The sequence below is a fragment of the Thamnophis elegans genome, chromosome 15, assembly GCF_009769535.1.
Source record: "Thamnophis elegans isolate rThaEle1 chromosome 15, rThaEle1.pri, whole genome shotgun sequence".
Classification (NCBI taxonomy): domain Eukaryota; kingdom Metazoa; phylum Chordata; class Lepidosauria; order Squamata; family Colubridae; genus Thamnophis; species Thamnophis elegans.
Genome location: NC_045555.1, coordinates 4487353 through 4511330, shown reverse-complemented (window position 1 = coordinate 4511330; position 23978 = coordinate 4487353). Strand labels below are relative to the sequence as shown.

The window sequence follows — 23978 nt, the reverse complement described above, 5'->3', positions numbered from 1 at the left end:
GAAACACCCTCCAATTAATAATTCCAGAAATCCACCCGGTTGGTTTTTGGGGACGAAATCACTGGGGGCAAAAGTTGCCACTGTGTAAAAACAAAACAAAAAAACAAACACCCCACATCGCCCAAGTTTTCAAACACTTCTTGAGTTTTGTGAGAGTGGGCTAAAGCCAGAGGCGGACGAGAAGAGGGCAAGGTGTGTGTGAGAGAGAGAGAGAGAGAGAGAGAGAGAGAAGAGAAAGAGAGAAAGAGAAGAGGGGGAAAGAGAGACAGACACACAGAGAGAGACAGAGAGAGGAGAGAGAGAGAGAGATAAGAGAGAGAGAGAGAAAGAGAGACAGACACAGAGAGAGAGAGAGAGAGGAGAGAGAGATAGGAGAGACAGAGAGAAAGAGAGAGAAGAGAAAGAGAAGAGAGAGAGAGACACAGAGAGAGAGAGAAGAGAGAGAAAGAGAAGAGAGGGTAAGAGAGATAGACAGAGGAGAGAGAGAGAGATAAGAGAGAGAAGAGAAAGAGAGAAAGAGAGACAGACACAGAGAGAGAGAGAGAGAGGAAAGACAGACACACAGAGAGAGAGATAAGAGAGAGAGAGAGAAAGAGAAAGAGAGAAGAGAAAGAGAGAAAGAGAAGAGAGAGAGAGACAGACACAGAGAGAGAGAGAGAAGTGAGAGAGAGAAAGAGAAGAGAGGGAAAGAGAGACAGACACAGAGAGAGAGAGAGAAGTGAGAGAGAGAAAGAGAAGAGAGGGAAAGAGAGACAGACACACACAGAGAGAGAGAGAGACAGAGAGAGAGAGAGATAAGAGAGAGAGAAAGAGAGAAGAGAAAGAGAAGAGAGAGAGAGAGAGAGAGGAGCTTCACTTTGTGATCTCGTAATTGTGGGGAAAATCAGGTCTCCGAATGTGTTCTGAACCTCTTGCGCCCACTCTTCGGAGCCTGTCTTGATGAGGAGTTATTGATTCTGGCGTGTGATATGCAAGGCAAGCTGAAGTATTTGCCCGAGCTAAAATTAAACTGGCAGAGGGGTGAAAAACCCAGGAGAAATGGTGGGGGGGGGGGAGAGCGCGTTTTCAAAGAAGCTTTGGAAACTGGAGGTTGTCTCTCCTCTAATTGGTTTGATGAATCCTCCCTCGACCAATAGGCGCCAGGCAACAGTTCGTTTTCCAAGTCCCTCTTCTTCTTCTTCTTCTCCTTCTCCTTCTCCTTCTCCTTCTCCTTCTTCTTCTTCTTCTTCTTCTTCCCCCCCTCACCCCCCTCAAAGAAAACTGTAGTTGCATCTTCATGCCAGTTAGCCAACCAATCTCTTTGGTTTTGACTGGGGAAGGGGAGACATAACTAGATAAAATTGATTTGGAGAACTTTGAGCATTCTCCACTGTTTGTAAGACGCTGCCGGAGCCCAGATCAACCCCCAAAAATATCAAAGCAGCTGAGGAAGACAGAGGAAGGAAAGACAGATTTTGCTTTATTACAGAGTTGGAGCTTTCAGTTGGAAGGAAGTTAAGAGAACTGGAAGGGACCTTGGAGGTCTTCTAGTCCAACCCCCAGGAAGCCTTATGCATTTCAGACAAAGGGTTGTCCAATCTCTTCTTTAAAAACTCCCAGTGTTGGAGCACTCACAACTTCTGGAGGCAACTTCTGTTCCACTGGTTCATTGTTCTCACTGTCAGGAAGTTTCTCCCGTAGTTCCAGGGAGAACTTAGTTGCTTCTTTTCTTGATTGGGTTCCATCCATTGCTAGTCCTCAACTTACGACCACAATTGAGCCCAAAGTTTCCGTTGCTAAGTGAGACATTTGTTTACGTGAGCCACTGCAGTCTTCTAACAATGGCTTATATCCCCAAGGTGGCCGTAAGATTGTGGAAGAGCATTTAGGTCTCAAAGTTTCATTCGTTAGGGTGGGATGGATGGATGGATGGATGGATGGGATGGGATGGGATGGGATGGGATCTGATGCATGGATGCATGGATAAAATGGGATTGAATGGATGGATGGAATGGGATGGACGAATGGAATTGATGCATGGATGGGATGGATGGGATGGGATCTGATGGATAGATAGAATGGGTTTGGATGGATAAATGGATGGATGGGATGGGATTTGATGAATGGATGGATGGAATGGGATGGGATGGAATGGATGGATGGAATGGGATCTGATGGATGGATGGATGGAATGGGATGGACAAATGGAATTGATGCATGGATGGGATCGATGGAATGGGCTCTAATAGATGGATGGGATGGGATGGATGAATGGAATTGATGCATAGATGGGATGGATGGAATGGGTTTGGATGGATAAATGGATGGATGGGATGGGATTTGATGAATGGATACATAGATGGATGGATGGAATGGGATTGGATGGATGAATGAATGGAATGGATGGATGGAATGGGATCTGATGGATGCATGGAATGGGATGAATGGAATGGGATGGATGGATGGGATGGGATGCATGCATGGAATGGATGGATGCATGGATTGACTGGCTGATTATGGGCCATCAAATCAGTGCCAACTCTAGGGAACATCTGCTAGACCTCTTCCAAAGAGGATCCCTCCCCAATGTGGTCCTTCAAGTCCTCCCATGGTGCATTGGAACGGAGTCCATCCTGCTGACTTCTGGTCATCCCTATCGTCTCTTTTCCCTCTATATTTCTCAATGTAGGAATCTTCGCAAAGGAGCCGGTTCTTTGCACCATGGGTCAAAATATGGCAATATTTGGACCTCAAGTGTGAACGTTGAATTGATTTATTACGAGGTCCATTCATTAGTTTTCTTGGCTACTCCTGCAAGGCAAGATACGCCTTGAGAAGTTTCTCTCTTTCTGGTGCCTTATGCTGAATTGCCTCATTTTGGTTCTCTTTCAGAATCCCATGCCAGCCATCCTACCCCGCCTGCAACCCAACGGCCTTTGGACTCTGTTCCCCCTCTGGCACCCCAAATCACGACTTTACCTCCCGAGCTAACCAGGACATCCTCCTCTCCCTGGCATTCAGAAGATTACATTTCCCGCCAGAGCCAGCCAGTCACCCGAAGGATAACCAAGCCTGCTATCCTCTCCACTCTTCCCTGGACGACTCAAGGTATCCGCCAGACCACTGCCAGACCCCTCATGACAGCCCCCATGGTCCCTGCCACCACTCAGATGGCTTACGTTGAATCGGGCAGCGCGGAAGGCAGCGGAGATCCAGAATTGGGCACCAGCGGAGATGAGGAAGGCAGCGGGACCAGCTCTGCAGGTATGTTGCACACCTTAGCTCCGTGTGTCGGTGCCTGGCCTTCCTTAAGGGACACCGGGGTTGCTCCATTAGTGCTGCCGAACAACTCAAAATTGGGCTGTTGGTCTGAGCTCCGAGCTTGGCAACTTGGCAGGAAACTTTTCATTACAATTCAAGGAGAGGTCGTTCATGTGCTTTAAATTGGGCTCGTCTGTCAAAGCACTGGACTAACATTTCATCACCATTTGAGGAGACATCGTCCGTGCACTTTGAAGTGGGCTCATCTGTCTGAACCATGGCCTTTCAATGCCTTTTTATGTGATGCAAATTAGTGGAGAAGTAGCCAAACAAACAACATCCACGCTAATTTGCATCACATAAAAAGGAGACTGAAGCAAACCCCAAGTTCGAATTTCTGCCCCACTCCGACCCACACAAAAAGCCCCCGAAGGGGGAGAATCTGCAGCAAAACAGACATTCATTGCACGTGTCCGGCCCAGAGGCCATAGTTTGAGGCAACCTGGTTTAGTGCAATATAAAAAACACAAATAATTTTTTGGCGGACCACCAAAATTTTCTCGTGGACCACCAGTTGGTGACTAGTCCATAGGGCTACTGTAGAAAAGGGGTAGTTTTTTGTCTCCCCCCCCAAAAAAATCATCAATTGAGGTGTCCTTTGCACAGGTGGTTTTATCCTCCCTTACGATAGTCGCTGAAAAACGGCAGGGGGATTGAGCAGTGATTTTAATGTGGGGATTTTAAAAAGATCCAAGAGTTCAGACCTGCCTGGCTTGGGATGGTAACCTTCTCTCTGTGGCCGAACAGGGGAGGAAGAAATTGAAGACCCAAAGGTGCCCAGTCCCCACCTGATTGAGAGAGCTACCTGTTACAACAGCCCTCTGGGATGCTGCTCGGATGGCAAGACGCCGGCCGCTGACGCCGAAGGAAGTAATTGCCCAGGTAAACCACTTCCTTTCTTTTGCGGATGCTCGGCTTCACCTGGGAACAAAACTCTAGGAAAAGTAGCCTCAAGAAGTAAGCCAAGCCGTGTCCCTCTGTGGGCCGTCAGCTTAGGGGAAAGTGATGATGAAAATTCAGGGTCCGTCCTGCCCAGTTGCAATTCTCAGAGTCTTTTTGACAAAACTCAAATCACCCCCCCAGGGCATTTCAAATGAGCCAAGTTGATTGGGCCGTGATTTCTTTCAGATCAAGGTGTTACCGGTTTCTTTGTTCATTCTTTATTCCTTTACTAGCCGATAACCAACGTTGCCGGGGGAAACGTCTGGAGCAAACGTAATTTCTAATGCTGGATTTTCCCCTCTTACCAGAGGGAGCCCCGTCACGGAGTCCTGTGAAGCCGTTACCACAGCAACTCCACTGTGCTGTACAGTAGAAGCCATTTTACAGCAGTACAGTAGAAGCCATTTTAAGGCACAACAGGCTGTATCTTAACAGAACACACACCCCAAGAGGTTTTACCCCCACAGTATTTGTTTCCAGAGAATAAGTCATCTGCGTAGCAAGTTTAGTTGAAATTGCTCGAGGCGTTCCAGAGTTATGCTGGAATTTACACACACACACACACACACACACACACACACATTTTTATAGATAGAAAGGATAGGATAGGATGATAGAGAGAGAGAGAGAGAGAGAGAGAGAGAGAGAGAGAGAGAGAGAGAGATAATTAGATAAGAGAAATGATATATAGATGGATACAGAGATAGATAACGTAGGTAGGTAGGTAGGTAGGTAGGTTGGTTGGTGGATGGATGGATGGATGGATGGATGGATGATATATATGGATAAATGGATGGATGGTTGAATGGATAGATATAGATAGACAGACAGACAGGCAGACAGACAGACAGATAATTAGATAAGAGAAATGATATATAGATGGATACAGGGATAGATAAGGTAGGTAGGTTGGTAGATAGATAGATGGATGGATGGATGGATATAGATAGATAGATAGATAGATAGATAGATAGATAGATAGATAGATAGATAGATAATTAGATAAGAGAAATGATATATAGATGGATACAGAGATAGATAAGGTAGGTTGGTAGATGGATGGATGGATGGATGGATGGAGATTATATATATATATATATATATATATATATATATATATATATATATATATATACATACATACATACATACATACATACATACATACATACATACATACATACATATATATATATATATATATATATATATAAATAGAGGGAGGGAGGGAGGGAGGGAGATTCTTTATTGGCCAAGTATGATTAGACACACAGGGAATTTGCATAAGCTCTCAGTGTACAAAAAAATACATTCATCAAGAATCATATAGGATACTATACTATCGTATAGGATACTTAATAAGCAATCAAAATCATACTAGGAAACTAAATAAAACAATATAAATCGTAAAGATACAAGCAACAAGGTTATAGTCATAAGTAGAAAAGGAGATAGATACTCGGAAGGAAGAGAAGAAGAATAGTAATACAGTCTTCGTAAATTATTTGACAGTGTTGTGGGAATGATTTGTTTAGCAGAGTGATGGCATTCGGGGGAGAAAAACTGTCCTTGTGTCTAGTTGTTCTTGTGTGCAGTGCCCTATAGCGTCGTTTTGAGGGTAGGAGTTGAAACAATTTACATCCAGGATGTGAGGGGTCTGTAGATATTTTCACAGCCCTCTTTTTGACTCGTGGGGTATACAGGTGCTCAATGGAAGGCAGGTTGGCAGCCATTGTTGTTATTTTCTTGCAGTTCTGATAATTATCTGTTCTACAGGCCTCACCTTTGCTCCAGGTGCTTTAAGAGAGAGATCAAAGCATTTCCTCCCTACTGTGATAGTCCAGCAAGGTAGCCCAACTCAATTATCCAGAGTCCCCCAGAAAAGCTAAGAATTGAGGGTGTATCTGAATTTAGGGTGCAAACATAACAGCTCCTCTTTCTTAATTCTGCTCCAGCTGCTTTCTCCCTTGAGTCTCCGTCTTTAGCCTCCCGGTCTCATTCTGGGGGATAAAAATTCAGATTGATCAGCTAAGGATCCTGCAACCTTCCCTGGCCCACTAAGCTCTCCACTGATCCATAAAATGTGGGGCGCGAAAAGATTTCCTTCCCTTTCAGAGGAAGATCCATCTGTATTCACACAGCAGGAGGAAGGTTGCCAACTTCCTGTCTTACAGCAGAGGCAAAAGGGCACCTTTGTGAGATGAGTGGCAGAGCAAGGGGAAGGGAAGGAAGGAGTTGGAGGGGCTGAGTAATGGAAGGGAGGAAAGATGAAGGAAGGAAGGAGATGAAGGAGGAGGGAATGATGAAGGGAAGGAAAAAAGGAAGGGAGGAGATGGAGGGACTTTCTCTTTTCCTCCTTCCCTTTCTCTTTTCCCCCTTTCCTTTCCTTTCTCTTATTCCTCCTTCCCTTTTTCTTTTTCTCCTTCCCTTTCTCTTTTCTTCCCTTTGTCTTATTCCTCTTTCCCTTTGTCTTATTCCTCTTTCCCTTTCTCTTTTCCTCCTTCCCTTTCTCTCTTCCTCCTTGCCTTTCTCTTTTTTTCTTCCTTTCTCTTATTCCTCCTTCCCATTCACTTTTCCTCCTTCCCTTTCTCTTTTCTTTTCTTCCTTTCTCTTATTCCTCCTTCCCTTTCACTTTTCCTCCTTCCCTTTCACTTTTCCTCCTTCCCTTTCACTTTTCCTCCTTCCCTTTCCCTTATTCCTCCTTCCCTTTCATTTTTCTTCCCTTTCTCTTATTCCTCCTTTCCTTTCTCTTTTCTTTTCTTCCCTTTCTCTTATTCCTCCTTCCTTTTCATTTTTCTTCCCTTTCTCTTATTCCCTTTCTCTTATTCTGCCTTCCCTTTCACTTTTCCTCCTTCCCTTTCTCTTTTCTTTTCTTCCCTTTCTCTTATTCCTCCTTCCCTTTCACTTTTCCCCTTCCCTTTTTCTTTTCCTCCTTCCCTTTCTCTTTTCTTCCTTTCCTCTTATTTCTCCTTCCCTTTCTCTTTTCCTCCTTCCCTTTCTCTTTTCTTCCCTTTCCCTTATTCCCTTTCTCTTATTCTGCCTTATTCCTCCTTCCCTTCTTCCTCCCTCTTTCATTCCAATGTCTGCATGCTAGTAATCCCCCCTTCCTCTTCCCCCACCCCACCAGTAGTTTTATGTGTTTCTCTCTCTCTCTCTCTCTCTTGGCCCCCAGCTAACCTTCTTTCTCTCGTTACCCAGCCACTCCAGGAAGGCCCCCACCCAGGCTGCAACTTGGAGGAACTTGTATGGTAAACTCTGGCCAGTTCTCACCACCTGGGCTTTCTGTTACCCGGGTCTGGCCCCCCACTTCAAAGTACTAACCCTCCCCATAAGCCACCTTCTGATCCATTCAGACTAACCCTCAACCCTGCCAGCGCCGCTCATCTGCCGCCATCTTGCCGCTTCTCCCTCTCTGCCAAGGGACTGAACACTCTTTTTAACGGTTCAGGTGTCAAACACTTGATCTCTCAAACCGTGATTCCTTGGGTCGCTTCGCCTGCTCCCGTTTAACCCGACTGTTTCCTTCCCGGATTTGTCTCTTCCCTGCAGCCACCAAAGTCTTCCAGGGGGTCCTGATTTTGGAAGAGGTGGAAGGCCAAGAACTGTTTTACACCCCGGAAATGGCCGATCCGAAATCCGAGCTGTTTGGGGAGACGGCCCGGAGCATTGAAAGTGTGGTAAGCGAGCACAGAAAGAAAGAAAATAACCCGAGGCCGTGTGGGCTTTTTCCCACTAGCACGTGGGGGAAGTTGTCCCCTGTCGGTACGCCTGACTAAAAACCCAGCTCTTTTGCAGGAGAACAGAAGAGAACGCAGCATAAAGTATAAGTATAATATTTATTGTCATTGTACTTACATGCAACGGAATTGGGTAATAAAGTAGACTAGCAATAGCACTTAGACTTATATACTGCTTCGCAGTGCTTTTACAGCCTTCTCTAAGCGGTTTAGAGAGTCAGCCTCTTGCCCCCAACAATCTGGCTCCTCATTTTACCCACCTCGGAAGGATGGGAGGCTGAGCCAACCTTGAGCTACTCAGGATCGAACTCCTGGCAGTGGGCAGAGTTAGCCTGCGATACTGCATTCTAACCACTGGGAGGGAGGGAGGGAGGGAAGGAAGGAAGGAAGGAAGGAAGGAAGGAAGGAAGAGCACTTATATACCGCTTGACAGGGCTTTTACAGCCCTCTCTAACCGGTTTACAGAGTCAGCCTCTTTCCTCCAACAATCTGGGTCCTCATTTTACCGACCTCGGAAGGATGGAAGGCTGAGTCAACCTGGAGCCTTGGTGAGATTCAATCTGCCAAATTGCAAGCAGCCGGCAGGCAGCAGAAGGAGCCTGCACTACTGCACTCTAACTTCTGTGCCACCTCGGCTCTATAGAATAGAATAGAATAGAATAGAATAGAATAGGGAATATGGAATAGAATAAAATGGAATAGAATAGAATAGAATAGAATGGGGAATATAGAATAGGAAATATAGAATCGGGAATATAGAATAGAATAAAATGGAATGGGAATAGAATAGAATAGGGAATATAGAATAGAATAGAATAGAATAGAATAGGGAATATAGAATAGAATAGGGAATATAGAATCGAGAATATAGAATGGGGAATATAGAATCAGGAATATGGAATAGAATAAGATGGAATGAAATGGAATAGAATAGAATAGAATAGGGAATATAGAATAGGGAATATAGAATAGGGAATATAGAATAGGGAATATAGAATAGGGAATATAGCATAGGGAATATAGAATAGAATAAAATAGAATAGAATGACAGGGTTGGAAGGGACCTTGGAGGTCTTCTAGTCCAACCCCCTGCTTAGGCAGGAAACCCTACACCACTTTAGACAAAGGGTTATCCAACATGTTCTTAAAGGCTTCCAGTGTTGGAGCATTCACAACTTCTGGAGGCAACTTCCGTTCCACTGATTAATTGTACTCACTGCCAGGAAATTTCTCCTCCGTTCTAAGTTGCTTCTCTCCTTGATTAGTTTTCACCCATTGCTTCTTCTGCTGCCCTGAGGTGCTTTGGAAGATAGCTTGACTCCCGTCTTCTTTGGGGCAGCCCCTGAGATACTGGAACATTGCTCTTCCCTAAATTTGTTGTCGTCATTGTTTCCTTTCCATTTTCTGGCAGCTGGATGAGCTTTTCCGCAACTCGGAGGTCAAGAGGGATTTCAGGAGTGTCCAGGTGCGAGACCTGGGCCAAAGCAGCGCCGTCAGGGTCATCGTGGAGTCTCATTTTGACCCAGGTGAGTCTACACCTGGTTCCCCCAGAGAGCTGAGGCAGGCGCATGTCTTAGTTAGACTAGGATTGATCTGTCTTGGTTGGTTTGAATTCAATCATTGAATGATGGGCCCTGAATGGTGGCCATTGTTGTGACCTGCCAGCTGCCAGCAGAGCTGGCAGCGGAGTTGGACAGTGAGGAAGTTGGGGAGGAACATGGGCCAGTCCTGGAGTCTGGGGAAGGCTCAGACGAGGGCTCTGTGTCGGAGGCAGAGAGGGGGCCAAGGCCATATGCCAGTTATCAGCTGCCTTCAGAGTCAGACATCAGGGAGGCAGAAGAACAGCTGGAGCCTGTTCCCAGTGTGAGTTGCCAGACAAAGAGAGCAGCTAAAGAACAGGGGTCGACTTAGGAGTAAGGTGGATGGTGAATGGCCCCTCCCAGAGGGAATAAAAGAGGAGCGACAGGGGAGTGGAGTTTGCAGGAGACAATTAGTTCGCTTCATTAGTTTGGGACTCTCCAAGATTCCTTGCCAAGTTCTGCAGAGATCGGCCTGGCAGCTCTCCAAGCCAGATAAGGTCTGTGACTGTAAATCCTCCTTTGAAAGACTTTCCTGGATGTGCCCCTTTACGATCTGTGGATTTCAACTCCCAGAATCCCTGAGCCAGCACCATCTATAGCAATAGCAGTTAGACTTATATACCGCTTCATAGGGCTTCCAGCCCTCTCTAAGCGGTTTACAGAGTCAGTATATTGCCCCCAACAACAATCCGGGTCCTCATTTTACCCACCTCGGAAGGATGGAAGGCTGAGTCAACCCTGAGCCGGTGAGATTTGAACAGCCGAACTGCAGAACTGCAGTCAGCTGAAGTAGCCTGCAGTGCTGCATTTAACCACTGCTCCTAAACCCCCTCCCGTTTTCCCCTGCCGCAACAACCTTGCAAGGTGGACCGGGTTGAAAAGGGAGCAGAGAGCTTTCTTTCCTAGTCTTTGTGCCATTCTTTTACTTCAATACCACTCAGGCCTGGGTCTGTGAACTCAAAACTCCCATCTTTTCTCACCTGGCTGGCCAGGGGCCAAGGATAATGGAAATTGAATGGCTAAGAATTTATATTGTCCTATTGCCAGGGGACAAGAGGTGGCTCAGCAGCTAAGATGTTGAGCTCATGAAAAGTCAGCAGTTTGGCAGTTTGAATCCCTAGCGCCCCGTAACGGAGGGAGCTCCCGTGACTTGTCCCCAGCTTCTGCCACCCTAGCAATTCGAAAGCACATAAAAAATGCAAGTAGAAAAACAGGAACCACCTTTGGTGGGAAGGGAAACAGCGTTTTGTGCGCTTTCAGGAGTTGAGTCATGCTGGCCACATGACCACGGAGACGTCTTCGGACAGCGCTGGCTCTTCGGCTTTGAAAGGGAGATGAGCACCGCCCCCTAGAGTTGGGAACGACTAGCACATACGTGCGAGGGGAACCTTTGCCTTATTGCAATTCTTGCTACCATTCTCTCCATTTTTAAAGCTGAAGGATTCAAGCCAGGTGGAGATTAGAATAAAATGGGGTTTGCTGGAATTTGCCAACGGAATCTCCTCCCCAATTTTCTGCTTTTTTTATAGTGCGGGACCGACGTTTCAAATCCCTTTATTGATTTATTTTCCACCCTTCCTTTCCTTTCGAGCCAAAGGACCCTGTTCTTAGTTCAAAGCCTCCACCAGCCGGCGGGCACACAAACACCACCACCACCACCCCCCCCAAAAACACCCGTCTTTTGCTTTTCATTTTGAAACCCCTTTTAAGGCGTGTCTTTTGCTTAGCGGAATGAAAGGGAAGGGAAGCTGAGCACGGTTGGGGAGAGCTCTGTGTGTGTGTGTGTGTGTGTGTGTGTGTGTGTGTGTGTGTTGTTTGCTGGCTTCAAGGTGGAGGATGCCTCCTCTCTCTATTTTTTTTTCCTTGATGTTTACAGCGACTTCGTACACGGCTGCCGACATCCAGCGGGCGCTTTTGAAGCAGATCAAAAGCTCAAAGAAGAAAACCATCTTGGTGAAGAGACCTCAGCAAGAGAATATCAAGTTCATGGACTTTGGTACCTTCGTTTCTTTCCTCCTTTCCCTTTTTTTCCTCTTTCTCCAATCATCCTTTTGACCTCCCCTCTGCCCCTCTATGCCTGCCTCCCTCTCTCCTTCCTTCCTCCCTCCCTCCTCTTCCTTCCTGTCCTTCCTTCCTCCTTTCCCCTCCCTCCCCAACTCTCTTCCTCCCTCCCTCCCCATTTTAATCCCTTCCTTTCTTCCTCCCTTCCCCTTTCTTCCTTTCTCCCCATTTCCATCTCTCTCCTTCCTCCTTCCCTCCCTCCTACCCATTTCTTCCTCCTTTCCCCTTTTTTCCCTTCCTTCCCAAATCCCTCCCTTCCCCTTCTTTCCTTCCTCCCCATTTCCATCTCTCTCCTTCCTTCCTTTCATTCCATTCCTCCTTCAGACCTTCCCTCTGTTCCTATTTCCATCTCCTTCCTTCCTTCTCTTTTTCTTTCCACCACACTCCAGGGGAAGGATACTGCAAAATCTCCATCCCACTCCAGGGCAAGGATACTGTAAAATCCCCATTCCCATCCCACGCTAGGGAAAAGATACTGCAAAATCCCCATTCCTTCTCCACTCCAGGGGAAGGATACTGTAAAATCCACATTCCTTCTCCACTCCAGGGGAAGGATACTGTAAAATCCCCATTCCTTCTCCACTCCAGGGGAAGGATACTGCAAAATCCCCATTCCTTCTCCACTCCAGGGGAAGGATACTGTAAAATCCCCATTCCTTCTCCACTCCAGGGGAAGGATACTGTAAAATCCCCATTCCTTCTCCACTCCAGGGGAAGGATACTGTAAAATCCCCATTCCCTCTCCACTCCAGGGAAAGGATACTGCAAAATCCCCATTCCCGCTCCACTCCAGGGGAAGAATACTGCAAAATCTCCATTCCCACTCCACTCTGGGGCCAACCAGAGGTGGCATTTGCCAGTTCTCCTAACTACTCAAAATTTCTGCTACCGGTTCTCCAGAACCTATCAGAACCTGCTGGATGTCACCCCTGCCCATGTCATATGATATTATCCTGTATATATAATACCTCTTCCCACTTAAGACATGTTGTCTTGTGGCGGGGAGTTCCACCATTTCATTCCAACCCTCCCCGCTTCCTCTTGTTCTCGTTCTAGACTGGATCCCCCAGCTCTTCACCACGACCACCACGACCACGATCGCCACCACAATGGCTCCCACGGCTGCCAGCTCCCAGAGGTTCCCCAACACCACGACTCCCCGGAACCTGAATCCAGGACGGCTGAACGGGAAATCCTCCGGGGGAGCCACCACCAGAAAGCCCAGCACCACCCTTCCAGCCTTCACGGACCGGAAGAAACCCACGCGCCCTGTACCCACAACCAAGAAGCCCCCGCGGCCCTGTGACTCTCACCCCTGCTTGCATGGCGGCACCTGCGAGGACGACGGCCGGGACTTCGCTTGCAGCTGCCCCGCCGGAAGAGGAGGAGCGGTTTGTGAGAAATGTAAGTGCAAGGATGAAATTTCCAGACGGTGAGAACAATTCATGAACAAAATGGCTGGTTGTGGGTTCTCCATCTGTTGTGCCCTGTCGGCCTCTGGCCCCTCCAGCAGCTGAATTGGAGGAGGAGGAGGAGGAGGAGGAGGAGGAGGAGGAGGAGGAGGAGGAGGAGGAGGAGGAGGAGGAGCGGGCAGCGTGGGAGTCAGGGTCAGCATCAAAGCAACCTGAGAGCTCCGAGGGGGAAGAGGAATGGAGCTGGCAGAGAGAGAAAAATAGAGGCGGAGCCTGGGCCGTCTGTCAGCCCTCAGATGGAGAGTCAACAGCCCCCAGGTCTGGAGGTGGCTGATGAGGAAGAGGAGGAACAGCTGGGTCCAGTGCCTGATGTGGTTTGAGGTTTGAGGTTTTATTCAACTTGTATGCCGCCCTATTCCCAAAGGGACTCAAACCGGAAGGGAAGGGAACAATACAAAAGGGAAAAAAACAAGACAAACAACAATACAAAACCAGTTTAAAAGGTCTCAACAAACACACCAATTCGAGTGGGGATGGAACTCAACAGCTCCAGGCCTGCCAGAACAGCCAGGTCTTAACTGCTTTGTGGAAGGCCGGAAGGGTAGTCAGGGTCCGGATCTCCACGGGGAGATCGTTCCAGAGGGCCGGAGCAGCCACAGAGAAGGCCCTCCTCCGGGTGGTCGACAATCGGCATTGGCCGGCAGATGGAATTCGGAGGAGGCCTAGTCTGTGGGATCTAATAGGTCTTTGGGAGGTGATCGGCAGGAGGCGGTCTCTCAAGTACCCAGGTCCAATACCATGTAGGGCTTTATAAGTGACGACTAGCACCTTGAAGCGTATCCGGAACGTGCATATGCACAGAAGGGAGAGGAGAGCAGTGGAAATCTATGGGCCGGTCCTTGGAACGGAAGAGCCACCACTGCTAGCAAAGCCCCACCCTAGCTCTGTGGATGCACAGAACGCAGAGGAGAGGAGAACAGTGGAAATCTATGGGCCGGTCCTTGGGACGGAAGAGCCACCACTGCTAGCGAAGCCCCACCCTAGCTCTGTGGATGCACAGAACGCAGAGGAGAGGAGAACAGTGGAAATCTATGGGCTGGTCCTTGGGAAGGAAGAGCCACCACTGCTAGCAAAGCCCCACCCTAGTTCTGGGGATAAAAGCAGTGTTCTGCCCTAGGCTTCCTGAGATAGTAAAAAGCACATGCTTAGTCCCCCAAAACCCTCTTTTTATTTCAACGGCTGTGAATTGTGTTCATTCACAGCCCGTAATGAGTCACAAATCATGTGTAAAGAGTCCAACAGAAGTCTGCCACAGTCTTTCGGGATAAGGCTGATAAGCGCCCACCTTTTTCTCCCTTGAAACGCTGCCAAAGACCTAATTGCCAATTAGCTTGGCAAGGCCACACGGAGCACAGAGTCAAAACGGAGCTTCAGAATTTAAACCAACCAGGACGAACAAAGTTGCTTCCTGCAAAGGCTCGCGTGCCTTTGCTCCTCCTTTGTGTCTTATGGGAGGGGCCAATCATCTCCAAGCCTTACTCCTGAGTCATTCCTTCTCTCTTAACTGTTCTTGCTTTCTGGCAGCTCTGCGCATGCACACTGGGAGCAGGTTCCTCCTGTTCCTCTGCCTCGCAGATGTCTGACTCTGGAGGCTCCGGTGGCAGCACATAACTCCCAGACGGCCCTTGCCCCCTCTCTGCCTCCGACGCAGAGCCCTCGTCTGAGCCTTCCCCAGCCTCCAGCACTGACCCATGTTCCTCCCCAACCTCCTCACTGTCCGACTCTGCTGCCAGCTCCGCAGGCCTCCGGCAGATCACAACAGGCAGCGGAGGGAGATGAATAGATGTGAACAGACAACTGTTCGTCTTCCGGCCAGCCGCACTGCCGGCATTCCTAATAAAGGAATCTTTTGAGTTCATTTCAGAGGAGTTGTCATGTTTGGGGAGCTGCGTCACAATACCATCACTGGAGGTTTTTAAGAAGAGAATATACAGCCATTTGTCCAGAATGGTACAGGGTCTCGTATCTAAGCAGGAGGTTGGACTGGAAGACCTCCAAGGTCCCCTTCCAGCCCTGTTATTCTATGTTGTCAAACTGGGGAGAAGTACCCCGTTTCTGCTGCTGAGCTCTGGTATCTCACCTTGCATGTTTCCTTGGATTTATTTATGGCTGATGTTTCTGCCTCCCTCCCCCCTCCTCCCCAAATGGCTCTAAGCGCCAGGCAGCCCCAGAACAAAGAGACAGCATGATACAGCCAAGTGATCTCGCAGGAGGCGGGGGGATGCTATTGAGAAGGCTCCGAGTGCATCCCTGCTTTTCAGATGAATGGCGCATTCGAAGCCAAAGTGGGTGGTGGGGAATGGGTAAATGCATTATTACACCTACATTTTTGTAAAGAAAGGGCCTTTTTTGTCCTGCAACACACTCAAGGGAACAGATGAGATGTAAAGCACATAGTGAGAGTTTTTTTTTTTTTTTTAAAGAAAAGGTGCTTTTATTCCTGTGGACTAAAAGCTTTTGCTTGAATAAGGAACAATGCAGGCTCCCTGGTGAAATTCCCCTCTCCTTCCCTGCAGCCTCCTGGCTTTCTTGCCCCACAATCAGGAGGTTCTGAGTTCGATCCTAGGTTGAGGCAAATGTAGGGCCTCCTGCTTGGGCAGGGGGTTGGGCTAGATGACCTGCAAGGTCCCTTCCAACTCTGTTAATCTGTTACTCTTCCTGATCCTAACGCACACCTTTCCACGTGTATTCTCTGCCCATCGCAGCCATCCGATACTTCATCCCCAGCTTCGGCGGGAAGTCCTACCTGGCGTTCAAAATGATGAAGGCCTACCACACCGTGCGCATCGCCATGGAATTCCGGACCTCCGAGCTGAGCGGGCTGCTCCTCTACAACGGACAGAACCGTGGGAAGGACTTCATCTCCCTGGCACTGGTGAATGGATTCGTGGAGCTCAGGTAAGGGGTGGCCTGACCAGATTGCGGAGTCCTTGAGGGGTAGGAAAGGTAAGGCTGGAAAGGCATTCGTTGAAGCTGGATCAGGCAGCCAAATCAGAGGAGGAGGAGGAGGCATGGGAGTCAGGATCAGCATCGAGGCATCCTGAGAGCTCTGAGGGGGAAGAGGGAATGGAACTGGCAGAGAGAGACAGAGGCGGAGCCTGGGCCATCGGTCAGCCCTCAGATGGACAGTCAACATCCCCCAGGTCTGGAGATGGTTGATGAGGAAGAGAAGGAACAGCTGGGTCCAGTGCCTGACGCACAGATGCACAGAAAGCAGAGGAGAGGAGAGCAGTGGAAATCTATGGGCCGGTCCTTGGGATGGAAGAGCTAATGCTGCTAAGCGAAGCCCCACCCTAGCTCTGTGGATGCACAGAAGGCAAAGGAGAGGAAAGCAGTGGAAATCTACGGGCCGGTCCTTGGGACGGAAGAGCCCCACTGCTAGCAAAACCCCACCCCTATCTCTGTGGATCAAAGGCAGGGGGCAGAGATGAATAGATGTGGCAGACATCATCTCCCTGCCGGACAAATTTGTTAGCTTGCGGTGAGAGAGAAACCTTTTGGCAGGGCTGCCGGCGCGCCTAATAAAGGAAGCTTGGAGTTCACTTTAGAGGGTGTGTTGTGTTTGGGGAGCTGGGTCAGAACAAAACCAGTGCCTGATGCCCAAAAGCTTGGGGTGCCACTGAACTAGACAGCAGGGTGAGAGACCGTCCTGTAACTATCCGTCAAAACTTGTGACAATCTCTCTCAGGTTCAACACGGGCTCGGGGACAGGCGTGATCACCAGCAAGGTCCCTGTTGAGCCCGGCCATTGGCATGCGCTGGTGGTCAACCGCAACCGGAGAAACGGCGTGCTGTCGGTAGACGGGGAGCCCCACGTGCACGGCGAGAGCCCAAGTGGAACTGATGGGCTGAACCTCGACACCGATCTCTTTGTCGGAGGGGCCCCGGAAGACCAAATCGCTGTGTGAGTAATTTCAGAATGTGGTTGTAAGTTGAGGTCTACCTGAATTGCTCTCTTTAAGAACCAAAAGCGGAAGGGGAAAAAAAGCTAGCAGTAACTCAGCTGCTATTATGCAGGAAGAAAGGAAATGAATATACATCACGGTAATTAAAGCACATGAAAAAAAAACACGGGGGCCCACATCATATGAATACAGAACTAGGACAAATCTGCGAGCATCTCATCAAATCAAGGAATTAACAACAATAAATTGCTGCATTTGCTCATTTTTGCAGTCTTAATGAGCTTTTTAAAATCAACAGGGAGATTGCAATGTTTTTTTTTTTTTACCCGTTCTCCCAACTGGATGCCCCTGACCTCATTTACTTCCCCAAAGGGGCTGTGGATGTTGTTTTTTCACACCAGTGGTGAAATGCGACTGGTTGGGACCGGTTCACACAAACCAGTAGTAAAAATGCAACCGGTTCGGGCCGGTTCGAACGAAGCGGTAGTAAAAACGCTACCAGTTTGGTTGAATAGGTAGTTTCAAAAAAATACTTTAAAAAGTTTTTTTTAAGCTCCAATTACACGCACAGCAGATTGTCACACAGCTCATCGTCGGAACTTTTTAAAAACTTTTTAAAGCATTTTTTTAAATTACCAGTTCGCAGTGGTGGGTTGCAGGCGGTACTCCCCGGTACACACATACTGGAGCCAGCCCGGAGCACTGGATACCATTCCGGTTTAGTGCTCCGGAGGGCCCACCCACCCACCCTCGCTTCTTACCATCCTTTTAGGTCTTCAGCTGCAGCGTCGCGGAGGCTCGGGGAAGCGCCAATCAGTTGTGTCCCATACCTTGGCTAGGATTTAATCCCCATTGCTTTAAGTCTAGAAGAGGGATTTTAGTCACCCCTAGGCCATATAGTGAGACTCAGGTTCAAGGCGCTTTTCGGAAACCGAACTTCGGAAAGTTGAAATCCTGGGATAATTTCCTCGTTTGTCTCCCTCCTAGGGTGGCCGAGCGCACGTCCGTCACCGCTGGCCTGAAGGGCTGCATCCGCCTGCTGGACGTCAACAACCAGATGTACGACCTGCGGGAGAAAGGCGACGACGTGCTGTACGGCAGCGGGGTGGGGGAGTGTGGCAACAACCCTTGCCAGCCCAACCCCTGCCACCACGGCGGGCTCTGCCGCACTCTGGAGGCCGAGATGTTTCACTGCGAGTGTCTCAACGGTTACACAGGTGGGCAGGACCTGTGTGTCTATGTGTCTGTGTGTAAGCGTCCCAAGGACCGGCCTATAGATTTCCACTGCTTTCCTCTGCCTTCTGCGCATCCACAGAGCTAGGGTGGGGCTTCGCTAGCAGCAGTGGCTCTTCCTTCCCAAGGACCGGCCCATAGATTTCCACTGCTCTCCTCTCCTCTGCCTTCTGCACATCCACAGAGCTAGGGTGGGGCTTCGCTAGCAGCAGTGGTTCTTCCTTCCCAAGGACCGGCCCATAGATTTCCACTGCTCTCCTCTCCTCTGCCTTCTGAGCATCCCCAGAGCTAGGGTGGGGCTTCGCTAGCAGCAGTGGCTCTTCCTTCCCAAAGACCGGCCCATAGATTTCCACTGCTCTCCTCTCCTCTGCCTTCTGCACATCCACAGAGCTAGGGTGGGGCTTCGCTACCAGCAGTGGCTCTTCCTTCCCAAGGACCGGCCCATAGATTTCCACTGCTCTCCTCTGCCTTCTGTGCATCCACAGAGCTAGGGTGGGGCTTCGCTACCAGCAGTGGCTCTTCCTTCCCAAGGACTGGCCCATAGATTTCCACTGCTCTCCTCTGCCTTCTGTGCATCCACAGAGCTAGGGTGGGGCTTCGCTAGCAGCAGTGGTTCTTCCTTCCCAAGGACCGGCCCATAGATTTCCACTGCTCTCCTCTCCTCTGCCTTCTGTGCATCCACAGAGCTAGGGTGGGGCTTCGCTAGCAGCAGTGGTTCTTCCTTCCCAAGGACCGGCCCATAGATTTCCACTGCTCTCCTCTCCTCTGCCTTCTGCACATCCACAGAGCTAGGGTGGGGCTTCTCTAGCAGCAGTGCTTCTTCCTTCCCAAGGACCGGCCCATAGATTTCCACTGCTCTCCTCTCCTCTGCCTTCTGCGCATCCACAGAGCTAGGGTGGGGCTTCGCTAGCAGCAGTGGCTCTTCCTTCCCAAGGACCGGCCCATAGATTTCCACTGCTCTCCTCTCCTCTGCCTTCTGCTCATCCACAGAGCTAGGGTGGGGCTTCGCTAGCAGCAGTGGCTCTTCCTTCCCAAGGACCGGCCCATAGATTTCCACTGCTCTCCTCTCCTCTGCCTTCTGCGCATCCACAGAGCTAGGGTGGGGCTTCGCTAGCAGCAGTGGTTCTTCCTTCCCAAGGACCGGCCCATAGATTTCCACTGCTCTCCTGTCCTCTGCCTTCTGCGCATCCACAGAGCTAGGGTGGGGCTTCGCTACCAGCAGTGATTCTTCCTTCCCAAGGACCGGCCCATAGATTTCCACTGCTCTCCTCTGCCTTCTGCACATGGGATGAAGAGGCTGGAACTCCCTTCTCAAATCCACTTCTCTTGTGAATGTGATTGTCAGTGGAAGAGAACAGTTCTAGCTCAGGGTAGAACTATGGGGTCCTTGGTGCTCTCTGAGATTGATGTGGTTTTCTTGCAGACGTTTCATGCCCGTATTAAGTAACATCATCAGTGCTAGGAGGGAGTGGGTTTTTTCAGGGAGGAGGAGGAGAAAGAGGAGGAAGGGGACCATGGGGTTCCTGATGCTCTCTGAACTGGGATATTTTCTTCAGACGTTTCATGTCCCAATTAGGTAACATCATCAGGGCTAGAAGGGTGTGGGATTTTCAGAAGAGATGGGGAGGAGAAGGACCGTGGGGATCCTTGGTGCTCTCTGAGCTGGGTGATTTTCTTGCAGACGTTTTATTACCCAACTAGATAACATCATCAGTGCTAGAAGGATGAGGAGGGGGATTGCACAGAGAGAGAGAGGAGGAAGAGGATTGTGGGGTCCTTGGTGCTCTCTAAGATTGGTGTGGTTTTCTGGCAGATGTTTCATGACCCTACTAGGTAACATCACCAGTGCTAGGAGGGAGTGGGGTTAGCAGGGAGAAGGGTGATGATGGGTACTATGGGGTTCCTGATGCTCTCTGAACTGGGATATTTTCTTTAGAAGTTTCATGACCAAACTAGGTAACATCATCAGTGCTAGAAGGGCATTGTCAGGGTTCCAAATAGCATCCAAAAGTAAATCCGAGTACGAGGCAAAGTCTTGCTCAAAGTTCCAATTGATGAAGAGAGCCATGTTGGCACATCTGGGAAAACCCGAATCTGAAAGCTTCCTGGTTTTCCCCACCCAGTTGAAAGTTCAAGATCTTGCCACTTCACTCACAAGTCCATTACATGGTCCAATCATCCCCTGCAATGCTGGCAGTTTCCACCCATCCAGTTCCGGTCAGGTGCAGAGGTTCAAAGACAAAGAATGACCCTGGCTTTCTAGAAAGAATGTTGTTATGGCTACATAGCATCTAACTCCATGCAATCCCCCACTCCCATTTCCCCACAATAGAAAATGCATAGTGGAAGAATAAAAAGTGTGGCAGGCCAAAGACCCAAAAGAAAAGATGGCTGAAGGCTAGACAAGCATAGGGGTTTCAGAGAGTAGTAATAGTAAGAAGAAAAGGAGGAGGAGGAGGAGGAGGAGGAGGAGGAGGATGGCAACGACCATGACTGCGAGGTCCCTAGCACTGTCTGAGCTGGGTTATTTTCTTGGCAGACGTTTCCTCACCCAACTAGGTAACATGATCAGTGCTAGAAGGGAGGTGGGGAGTTGGAGGAGAAGGAGGAGGACTGTGGGGTCCTTGGTGCTCTTTAAGCTAGGCGATTTTCTTGCAAACGGTTGTGAATCATTCAGATTTAGCTGCCTAGCTACATGGTTGTGGGGGCAAGAGGCTGATTCTGTAAACCGCTGAGAGAGGGCTGTCAAAGCACTATGAAGCGGTATATAAGCCTAAGAGCTATTGCTATCTCTCTCCCTCCCTCCCTCCCTCTCTCTCTCTCTTTTTCGCATGTACCCTAGGACCCACCTGTGCCGACGAAAGAAATCCCTGCGACCCCAACCCCTGCCACCTCTCTGCCACCTGCTTGGTGTTGCCAGAAGGCGGATCGAAATGCGAATGCCCCATGGGCCGCGGAGGCGAATTCTGCGAATCAGGTAAAGCGGGACCAGGGAAAGGAGAGATCGGGACGCAACGGTGATAAGAGGTTTTTAAAATCACCCCGGCGGAATTAATTACAAGTCCCCGAAATCAGAGTTGCAAGGGAGATCCTTGGCGACTCGAAGAAAGGTGGACATCAACTCCCAGAATTCCCCCAGCTAGCTGTCCTGGCGTAAGACTGATCATGCTCCTGTCAAATACCCTGTTTCCCCGAAAACAAGACCTCCCCGGATATAATAAGCCCAATCGGGCTTTTGAGTGCATGCGCTAAAATAAGCCCTCCCTGAAAATATTTAAATGCATGCACAGCTGATCCCCGCCATTTCCGGGGGGAGGAAGGAGGGGGAACATGCCCCATGCGCCTCACATACACCTGCCATCCACTTAGAATGGCCTCGCGGAAGCCGCTCTCGTACATCCTAGTTCTCGCACCCCTTCTCTTAGTGGTGGCCTCAAAAAGAGCTAGGACTGGCAAGATTGTGCCAGAGACAGAACTTCCTGCCTTCTCTGGATCAGCTGATCTGCGGGCCGAGGTTAAGGAACCTCCTGGAACCTCAAAAATAATAAGGCCTCCCCAAAAATAAGGCCAAGTGCTTATTTCAGGGGTCAAAAGAATTTATTTTTGGGAAAACACAGTATTATACCCATTTCTTGGGAAAATGGAGTAGTAGAACACAAAGGAAGCTTCAGTAGTAAGCTATCCTGCTCCCAAATATGTTGTCGGGGTTCCAAATAGCATCCAAAAGTAAATCGGAGTCCAAGGCAAAAGATTCCTCAAAGTTCCAATTGATGAAGAGAGCCATGTTGGCACATCTGGGAAAACCTGAATCTGAAAGCTTCCTGGTTTTCTCCACCTAGTTGAAAGTTTAATATCTTGCCCTCACGCCCACCAGTCCATCCTATGGTTCAATCTCCCACTGCCATGGTGGCAGCTTCCACCCATCCAGTTCCGGTCAAGTGCAGAGGTGTAAATAGCAATAAGCAATAGCAGTTAGACTTATATACCGCTTCATAGAGCTTTCAGCCCTCTCTAAGCGGTTTACAGAGTCAGCATATCGCCCCCAAGGATGACCTTGGATTTCTAGAAAGAATGTTGTTATGGCTACATAGCATCTAACTCTGTACAGTTCCCCTCTCCTATTTTCCCACTATAAAAAAATTCATAGTGGAATAATAGAAAGTGTGGTAGGCCAAAGATCCGAAAGTAAAAATGGCTTCAGGCGTGACATAACGCTTCCTCTCCCTCCCCCTCCAGCCAGCCGGGATTTCCAAGGGTCTCGTGCCATTACTTTAAACATTTAAAATTGAAGAAATATTATCCACTTTTAATTGCAAGCCCCTTTTGTGGCAGCTTTCGATCCACAGATAGAGCAGTTTGCGGTATGCTGGATTTGGGGTTGGCGAAAAAGGCACAAACCCAGTTTTTTCTGGCAGCCGCCACTTAGCGCACACACCCAGCAAGTGACTTTTGTTGTTTTATCCACACTGCCTCTTCTCCTTCCTTCTCTTAGTTGCAGAAATGGATCAGACCGTGCCTTTCCTGCCGGAATTCAACGGATTCTCATACCTGGAGCTGAACGGTCTCCAAACATTTGTGCCAGATCTGCAGTATGTTTTTTTCTTCTTCTCCTTCTTCTTCTTCTCCTTCTTCTTCTTCTTCTTCTTCTTCTTCTTCTTCTTCTTCTTCTTCTTCTTCCTTTTCCTTGTTTCTTCCTTTCGTTTCCTCGCCGCTTCAAGAAAATTAGACCCGTGAGGGCTCCTTGGTGCTCTCTGAGCTGGTTAGTTTTCTTGGTAACATCAGTGCTAGCACCAAAGGGAAGGAAGGAGGGAGGGAGGGAGGAAGGAAGGAAGGATATTTGTAGCTCAGTCGACATGAAGGGTCCTTGGTGCTCTCTGAGCTTGTTTGTTTTCTTGAAGGCGTTTCATTACCCAACTAGGTAACATCATCAGTGATAGTACCAAAGGGAAGGAAGGGAGGGAGTTTAATTTAGTTTATTGGTTTTGTATGCCGCCCACTCCCAAAGGACTCTGGGCAGGAGGGAGGGAGGGAGGGAGGGAGGGAGGGAGGGAGGGAGGGAGGGAGGGAGGGAGGGAGGAAGGAAGGAAGGAAGGAAGGATATCTGTAGTTTAGTTGACATGAGAGTCCTTGGTTCTCTCTAAGCTGCCTTGTTTTTCACAGATGTTTCATAACCCAACTAGGTAACACCATCAGTGATAGTACCAAAGGGAAGGAAGGAGGAAGGAAGGAAGGAAGGAAGGAATAATATTTGTAGCTCAGGATTGACATGAGGGGTCCTTGGTTCTCTCTAAGCTGCCTTGTTTTTCACAGATGTTTCATAACCCAACTAGGTAACATCATCAGTGATAGTACCAAAGGGAGGGACGGGGGAGGGAGGGAGGAAGGAAGGAAGGAAGGAAGGAAGGATATCTGTAGCTCAGTCCTTGGTTCTCTCTAAGCTGTCTTGTTTTTCACAGATGTTTCATTACCCAACTAGGTAACATCATCAGTGATAGTACCAAAGGGAGGGAGGGAGGGAGGGAGGGAGGGAGGGAGGGAGGGAGGAAGGAAGGAAGGAAGGAAGGAAGGAAGGAAGGAAGGAAGGAAGGATATCTGTAGCTCAGTTGACATGAGGAATCCTTGGTTCTCTCTAAGCTGTCTTGTTTTTCACAGATGTTTCATAACCCAACTAGGTAACACCATCAGTGATAGTACCAAAGGGAAGGAAGGAGGGAGAAAGGAAGGAAGGAAGGAAGAAAAGAAGGAAGG

General features: G+C 48.9%; 1 protein-coding gene across 1 annotated transcript in view; it reads left to right on the top strand.

The window, feature by feature from the left end:
- Nucleotides 1-23978, top strand: part of AGRN (agrin) — a 99279-nt gene that overhangs the window by 52676 nt on the left and 22625 nt on the right. Inside the window, exons 15-25 of the mRNA XM_032232197.1 lie at nucleotides 2872-3243; nucleotides 4048-4182; nucleotides 7792-7919; nucleotides 9391-9505; nucleotides 11436-11555; nucleotides 12677-13024; nucleotides 15798-15990; nucleotides 16781-16996; nucleotides 17985-18214; nucleotides 21073-21207; nucleotides 22723-22819. Coding sequence (XP_032088088.1) covers nucleotides 2872-3243; nucleotides 4048-4182; nucleotides 7792-7919; nucleotides 9391-9505; nucleotides 11436-11555; nucleotides 12677-13024; nucleotides 15798-15990; nucleotides 16781-16996; nucleotides 17985-18214; nucleotides 21073-21207; nucleotides 22723-22819 — 2089 coding nt within the window. The remainder of the gene's footprint in view (nucleotides 1-2871; nucleotides 3244-4047; nucleotides 4183-7791; nucleotides 7920-9390; nucleotides 9506-11435; nucleotides 11556-12676; nucleotides 13025-15797; nucleotides 15991-16780; nucleotides 16997-17984; nucleotides 18215-21072; nucleotides 21208-22722; nucleotides 22820-23978) is intronic.